This window comes from Seriola lalandi, unplaced genomic scaffold (assembly GCF_002814215.2).
Source record: "Seriola lalandi dorsalis isolate HSWRI2012SDOR001 ecotype SW California unplaced genomic scaffold, Sedor1 jcf7180002054977, whole genome shotgun sequence".
Lineage (NCBI taxonomy): Eukaryota > Metazoa > Chordata > Actinopteri > Carangiformes > Carangidae > Seriola > Seriola lalandi.
The window spans coordinates 1,013,328-1,021,747 of NW_019525527.1; the positions used below are offsets into that span (position 1 = coordinate 1,013,328).

The following is an 8,420-nucleotide window of genomic DNA, read 5'->3' on the forward strand; positions in this document are numbered from 1 at the left end:
GTGTGTGTGTGTGTGTGTGTGTGTGTGTGTGTGTGTGTGTGTGTGTGTGTGCTGACAGACAGGCATTACAATCATTTGTTGAGAACGTCCACAGCTGATTTACATTCCTGTAAGTCCAGACCTCAGCTCCTCGTCATGTTCAACCTGCAGCTGCTGCTCGTCCTTCAACTACACAAACTCTCACTATTACACACTAACAACACACTAACAACACACTAACACTAACAACACACTAACACAATAACAACACAGTAACAACACACACTAACAACACACACTAACAACACAGTAACAACACACACTAACAACACACACTAACAACACACTAACAACACACTAACAACACACAGTAACAACACACACTAACAACACACTAACACACTAACAACACAGTAACAACACACTAACAACACAGTAACAACACACACTAACACACTAACAACACAGTAACAACACACTAACACACTAACACCTAACAACACAGTAACAACACACTAACACACTAACAACACAGTAACAACACACTAACACCCTAACAACACAGTAACAACACACTAACACACACAGTAACAACACACTAACACACTAACACCCTAACAACACAGTAACAACACACTAACACCCTAACAACACAGTAACAACACACTAACAACACACAGTAACAACACACTAACACACTAACACACCTAACAACACAGTAACAACACAGTAACAACACACTAACAACACACAGTAACAACACACAGTAACAACACACACTAACACCCTAACAACACAGTAACAACACAGTAACACACTAACAACACAGTAACAACACAGTAACAACACAGTAACAACACACTAACAACACACTAACAACACAATAACAACACAGTAACAACACAGTAACAACACAGTAACAACACCCTAACAACACAGTAACAACACAGTAACAACACACACTAACACCCTAACAACACCCTAACAACACAGTAACAACACACTAACACAGTAACAACACAGTAACAACACAGTAACACCCTAACAACACCCTAACAACACAGTAACAACACACTAACACAGTAACAACACAGTAACAACACAGTAACACCCTAACAACACAGTAACAACACACTAACACAGTAACAACACAGTAACAACACAGTAACACCCTAACAACACAGTAACAACACAGTAACAACACAGTAACAACACACACTAACACCCTAACAACACAGTAACAACACAGTAACACCCTAACAACACAGTAACAACACAGTAACAACACAGTAACAACATGGATGTGCAGTGAAGCCAGAATGAGACGGAGGGAACGCCTGCAGCCTTCAGGGACTGGAGCAGAAACATTATGACTTTCTCTGGTGAAGTGAAACTATAAAAACAGTAACTGATGTAAATGTGTGAATATAAAGACGTTGAGAGGATTGTTCCTCAGAACATGTTGGTGCTTCTCTCTGATCACACTTTGTTCTGTTGTTGTTTCCCTCCACAGCTCTGCTCAACCCGCTGTGTGACTGAATCATCAAGTGTCAAAGCTCGACTGGAAAACAACACATTAAGAAGAGGGAGGAGTGAAGGAGGCGAGGGGAGGGGGGAGGGGGAGAGGTACGTGATGAAAAAAGCAGGGAGGGAGAGAAAATCATGTTTGAGGTCCAGAGAGAAAAGAAGGGAGGGCTGAGAGGAGGGAGTGTACAGTATGAGAGCACTCTATAGGGTTTGGTTGGCTGTACGGGGGTTGGTGATGTCATCCAGGCCCCGCCCACCTGCTGAGGCTATAGATGCTGGTGTTTTGGTGGTCCACCTCTCCACAGCGAGGACGTCCGACTGCTGAACAAGTCCTAAGACCGACCGACCGACCTTAGTGAAGTTGTCCAGCTCCTGGTCGCGCCTCATCCTTTTCACATCACCTTCATCTTCTTCATCCTCGTCTCCTGCAAGCCGAAGCTTCGAGAGGTCATGGTGGGCGTCGCTCTCAACCTCCGAGTCGTCTTCCTGCTGCTCGGAGGGACGATTCTACTCAACGGCATCTCTGCACAGAGGATCAGAGGCAAGTGCTGCAAACTGCATGAACACACACACTGAAGTCGAGGTGAAACATTAAGACAGAAAAAAGAAGGAAGACAAGATTTAAATAAGACTGGTGCAGAAACCAGCAGGAATCTGAGAGACAGACAGTTTGCATGAAGCAAAGATGAAAACAGAAATCAACAATAAAAGTGCACAAAATCAGCAGGTGAAAAGGTGGAAATAAAAAAGTGGAGCAACAGTGTAAGATGGTGGAAGTGAAGCAGATGTTGCAGATGTTGCAGATGTGAGTGAGGTGCAAAGACTGACTGTAAATGTGACTTTAAAACTGAAATCAATATTTCCAGGTGGTGAACCTGTTTAAAGCCCTGTGTCAATAAAGTTTGATTGACATATGCATACATGTTATATGTATGATCACATCTCCTGAGAGTGATGATGAAATGAGGTCTTTGGCGCTCTGAATCTCCCGTACGAGTCGGGACGGAGCTGGTTTTTGCTGACTCAGCTCTCTGCTGTTTTTCTTTGTGCTGAAACTGGGTTTATGTTTGATGCACGTTGAGGTGGATTTGATGTTTGGCGTCGTTCTCTGGATCCCGCACGTGTTGTTCAGGTGTTGCAGGCGGGTATGTGTGGTGGGGGCGGGGCTAATTCATGATCTGACCTGTGATTGTTGTGCCTCATTGAGCGTGTAAAGTTATGTAAGACGATAAAATCCCCGTCTTCAGAGGGAAGTGTCAGAGTGACACTGTGGTCGGAGAGGATTACCTCACCGGGCGAGAGACAGCCAAGAACAACAGAGAGAGAGAGAGAATTGTCACTCTCGATTTTTCTGTTTGTTTCTTTATATGGAAGTTTAGCACTGACAAAAACACTGAGTGAGCAAAACTGTAACGATGTGGTAGAAGAATAAAACTAATTAGAACAACTGAGTCTTTGTTCCTCTGTGTGAGGTTTTAGTTTCCTGCATCTGTTTTGTCACATTGTCTTTAATGACACACCCACATCCAGATGTTGGACTTCTCACAGTTTGACATGTTCAATGAAAACACGTTACTTCAGCCTCAGGTCAGGTAACTCTGACTGTACGTGACGACCACATGACGACCTCACAGCCCACGTCTGAGAACCACAACCACATCGTTCATGTCTTCAGATGATTCAGTCAAAGTCAGTCAGCAGCTACAAGTAAAAGTCCTGCAGTTAAAATCTACTGACTTTACTGTTTCTTAGTTTAATTAATAACACCTCATATTTAATGAGGTGCCTGTTAGAGCTTCTGCACACCTGCACAGGTGTTTACGCTCCTGATGACTGAGATTAAAATCACCTGTGTTCGTGCAGAGTTACAGGAATCAAATGACTCCAGTGACTGTTGCTCTGTGTTTGTGTCTGTTGAACTTCCATACTCGTCCAGTTTAGTGAAAAATGAGGCGTTCACTGTCTGTCGTCCGTCCATGGTCCCACTGACAGAGCAGACGTCCCCCCATGTAATCACACTGCCCAGCTGCACAAACAGCTGTCACATGTGTTAGACACATACATGTGTGGACACAGAGCTTTATGGTCTTGGTCCTTATCTCTCATGTGCAGCAGTTTGTCCTGAAGGTGGCGCTACAGAGAAATCAGTGATGTCTGTGTTGATCTGTAGGTGGCACTAAACAAGCCCCTCCCCTTTGTTAATGAAGTGACATGAAGAGTAACTGTAGAGTCTTTGAAAGTCTAACTGTAGAGGAGGTACTTAAACGCATCTTAACTTTTGATAATTAACTGACATTCGGAGTAGTTGGAGCTAAACGAGTTCTTGACTTGTTGTCAGCCCCCCCCCCCAGTGTTTTCTTTCCCTCCGAACGATAAAACCCCAGTGAAACCAGTAAAACCAGCAGCAGCAGCTCATTAGTGGTGAAATGAAAGGGCCTGTGCTGCGTTTAGTTTCCATCACAGTGTTTTACAGTTGGAGGTAATGAGACTGTTTACAGACACAGACTCTCTGTCCTTAAAAGGAGGGAAACCTCCGACTCTGTCAAACAGCTCGTCACTCATTATAATATATGATCATATAATACAGAGCACGGCCTTGTTGAGTACTTACTGTGGTTCTCTGTAGAACACAGTGTTCTCCTGGTTCTCACTCCACTCGTCTTGTTGCTGGTCTTCAGTTCGGTTCTTTGCAGTTAAATCTGTGGTACTTTAGGTTCTTTGTTAGAACTCATGTTTCGCTCACGGATACGTTCTGTGGTTCTGCTGGTTCTGCCGGTTCTTTTTATATTAGTTGTGTTTGTTCTGTCGACACTTTGTAGTTTGATGAAACTTTGTGGTTCTTTGTTGTAGTTTTATGTTTTTGTGGAGAAGTTTCTTTTTTTGTTTTTCTGTCATTTATTGGTGGTTTGACACTTTGTTGTTCACTTACAGTGGTAGTGAGTTGTAGTTAGTGGTAGTCAGTGGTCGTTAGTGGTAGTTAGTTGTAGTTAGTTAGTAGTTAGTGGTAGTGAGTTGTAGTTAGTTGGTAGTCAGTGGTAGTTAGTTGTAGTTAGTTGTGCACTTGACAGTACATGGTGGTATTTGTACGTTGGTTCTTCTGGTTACTTTAGATTCTCGTTCTTTACTAGTGGTTCTTCTTCATGGGGCAGTTTGTGTTACTTCCTGTGTTTCTTTGAGGTTCTTTGTGTCTGTTGTTTTAGTGGCTGGTTTTAATTCTTTCTTTACTTGCTGTAACTCTGTAGCTGCAGCACTATTTCTTTTTACAGCAGGTTTGAAGACAAACGAGCGTCATTAGATCCATGTTCCTCTGTTGTTCCTCAGAGGCGTGCTGCAGCTGTCGGCCTCAGACACACAGTTAGCAGGGAGGACGTTCCTCTCCGTCAAACAGGAGGTTTTTTTAGGGGGAGTTGATGTCTTTCATGTCGGGGTTTATCCCTCCACTCAATCAGCTGCTGCTGGAAAGACTTGGACAGGCCGAGCGCCGCTGCCAAGAATGAGCTGCATGATTCCACATGTCCAACATGCCCCCCCCCCCCCCCCCCCACACACACACACACACACACACACACACACAGTAAAACCAACACTGGTGCGGTGATGGGGGTGGGTCCTCACAGCTCTGTTGGCTTTAATGCCTTTAATTAGAGCTGATTGTTTCTCTGTGCAGAGGCCTGAGGCGTCGCAGAAACTTCATCAGTTTAACCACTGATTTCTTCTTCGTATCATCTCAGACTTTAAAGAGACGTTCAGATCTTCAACGTGTTCTGACAAGATTAAAAATTATCTGTCTCATGACAATAATATCTTAATAGTATATAGATATACTCTACTATAATATCCAGATTAATATATAATTAAAACTCTTATAATAATAAACCTTTAATCCAACATGGAGAACACGTCCTTAAGAAATTTACAGCTCTGCTGATGAAGATCATAGGATGTGACTGAAAGCACAAGAGCAGCTGCTCACTACTGACAACTGCTGATTGTTTTGTCAGTTAATAATTGTGTGTGATTGTGTTCACCTGCAGGAAGTCTGAGTCCACAGTGGGACTCGGTGAGAGGTCGAAATGTCTCCACACTGTGATGATGATTCAATCAGACACACATCCCATAATAACTCAGATCAGTGGCCTGAGATCGTCAATCCTTATCCATTAAGATAGATGTGATAAGAGCTAATTAAGTTAAATTTTAATTAAGTTTTCGGTTTCAGGATCCAAGGTTTCTTTGGCCAAAACCAGAGCAAAGAGTTGAGCTTTAAAAAGACAAAGATCAAAAACATCAGGAGCTGATTTGACTGCAGTTAATAAGCTTCTCATGACGAGAGACTTTCCCACGAGTTTCCAGTGGTTCAGGAACCAGATTGGACGTTTGGGCTGTTAAAAAAACAAAAGAAAAGCTCATGAACCACATGAAGGAGCCTCACATGGTTTGGAGGAACATGAAGTGTAAAAATCAGTTTCAGTCTCAGATGTGACAGAGAATGAACTGCAGATGAACTTTGACAGCTTCATTGTGTTTGAGTGGAGGTTGTTAAATGATGGGACAGAGTCTGATAAACAGGCAGCTCCATGTTGATGTTCTGCTGAGTCACTTTCATGTGTTCAGACATTTTTATTCCAGTCTGTGTTCTCTTCATTGAGAGTTTGTGAGCAGCTCCTTTCTGCAGTGTATCATGATGAACTGGATCACTGTGACACTGAAGGAAACCTGGAACAGGACGAGGTTCTGCAGCGTGATTTCTCCTGGAGCTGAGTCCTCCTCGTCTTTGGCTGTCCAGCTTTTCTCCTCTGAGTCTTAGAAAAATAAAAAAGTTTATAGTTCCTGAAAAACCCTGTGGGACTGAAACATTCTGTACTTGTTAAAGTTTTAAAAGTGGACCGTGACGTTGGGTTTGAACCCCAGAGCATCAGAGGTCAGGTCAATCTGCTGCTGGACGCCCAACATGTTCATTAACTGTTTGACCAGAGGCGACGAGGGGAATCATAAAAACATTCAAAACAAAGGTATGGAATCTGGTTTCTACATGAGATATCCATCTCAGGAGTTATGAGAGCATGAAATGAAATCAGAGCGTGGCTCTTCAGAACAGACTGTACCTTCAGACCGAAGGAGAAACAGCTGATAATCAACCGGAGGATCTCTTCAGGAAGCTTCATGTTCACACACAGGATCAGGAACAGATGTCTGACGACCCTGTTAACGGCACTAAAACACTAAACATTAAAACCTGCACAAAACATCATCATTAATACATAAATGATGCTTCAGATGTGTCGACGACAAAACTGATATGAATCACAGTTTAACTAGAGAATAAGAAAATGCAAACACAGTAGAGAAACAACAGAACAGTAGAGTAACAGTAGAGTCGTTCCTGAAGCTCTGTAGTGACCTGACGCCTGCTCCCTGGATTCACAGTAGTAGCAGCAGTATTTCTTGCAGCAGCAGTAGCAGCAGTATTCTTGCAGTAGCAGTAGTTTTCTTGCAGCAGCAGTAGAAGTAGTATTCTTGCAGCAGTAGTAGCAGCAGTATTCTTGCAGCAGTAGCAGCAGCAGTATTCTTGCAGCAGTAGTAGCAGCAGTATTCTTGCAGCAGTAGTAGCAGCAGTATTCTTGCAGCAGCAGTAGCAGCAGTATTCCTGCAGCAGCAGTAGCAGCAGTATTCTTGCAGCAGCAGCAGTATTCTTGCAGCAGTAGCAGCAGCAGTATTCTTGCAGCAGTAGTAGTGTTCTTGCAGCAGTAGCAGCAGCAGTATTCTTGCAGCAGCAGTATTCTTGCAGCAGTAGCAGCAGCAGTATTCTTGCAGCAGTAGTAGCAGCAGTATTCTTGCAGCAGCAGTATTCTTGCAGCAGTAGCAGCAGCAGTGTTCTTGCAGCAGTAGCAGCAGCAGTATTCTTGCAGCAGCAGTAGCAGCAGTATTCTTGCAGCAGCAGTAGCAGCAGTATTCTTGCAGTAGCAGTAGTTTTCTTGCAGCAGCAGTAGAAGTAGTATTCTTGCAGCAGTAGTATTCTTGCAGCAGTAGCAGCAGCAGTATTCTTGCAGCAGTAGCAGCAGTAGTGTTCTTGCAGCAGTAGTAGCAGCAGTATTCTTGCAGCAGTAGTAGTGTTCTTGCAGCAGTAGCAGCAGCAGTATTCTTGCAGCAGCAGTATTCTTGCAGCAGTAGCAGCAGCAGTATTCTTGCAGCAGTAGCAGCAGCAGTATTCTTGCAGCAGTAGCAGCAGCAGTATTCTTGCAGCAGTAGCAGTAGTAGTATTCTTGCAGCAGTAGTAGCAGTAGTGTTCTTGCAGCAGTAGTAGTGTTCTTGCAGCAGTAGCAGCAGTAGTATTCTTGCAGCAGTAGTAGCAGCAGTATTCTTGCAGCAGCAGTAGCAGCAGCAGTATTCTTGCAGCAGTAGCAGCAGCAGTATTCTTGCAGCAGTAGCAGCAGTAGTATTCTTGCAGTAGCAGTAGTATTCTTGCAGCAGTAGTAGCAGCAGTATTCTTGCAGCAGTAGCAGCAGCAGTATTCTTGCAGCAGTAGTAGCAGCAGCAGTATTCTTGCAGCAGTAGCAGCAGTATTCTTGCAGCAGTAGCAGCAGCAGTATTCTTGCAGCAGTAGCAGCAGCAGTATTCCTGCAGCAGCAGTGTTCTTGCAGCAGTAGCAGCAGCAGTATTCTTGCAGCAGCAGTATTCTTGCAGCAGTAGCAGCAGCAGTATTCTTGCAGCAGCAGTGTTCTTGCAGCAGTAGTAGCAGCAGTATTCTTGCAGCAGTAGTAGCAGCAGTATTCTTGCATCAGCAGTAGCAGCAGCAGTATTCTTGCAGCAGTAGTAGCAGCAGTATTCTTGCAGCAGTAGCAGCAGCAGTATTCCTGCAGCAGTAGTAGCAGCAGTATTCTTGCAGCAGCAGTAGCAGCAGCAGTATTCTTGCA

General features: G+C 43.9%; 1 protein-coding gene across 19 annotated transcripts in view; it reads left to right on the forward strand.

Moving 5' to 3' along the window:
• The first annotated feature begins 1,751 nt into the window (after positions 1-1,751).
• The window catches only part of abi3bpb (ABI family, member 3 (NESH) binding protein b), a 26,867-nt gene continuing 20,198 nt past the window's right edge, over positions 1,752-8,420 (forward strand). For 3 of the 19 annotated variants that reach the window (XM_023396474.2, XM_087171124.1, XM_087171125.1), the window contains exon 1: positions 1,756-2,047. In XM_023396474.2, the coding sequence (XP_023252242.1) occupies positions 1,957-2,047 (91 nt within the window). In that variant the 5' untranslated portion in view covers positions 1,756-1,956. Of the gene's footprint in view, positions 2,048-8,420 lie in introns of all 19 variants that reach the window. The other 16 variants (XM_023396479.2, XM_023396480.2, XM_087171127.1 and 13 more) reach the window with 12 other exon arrangements.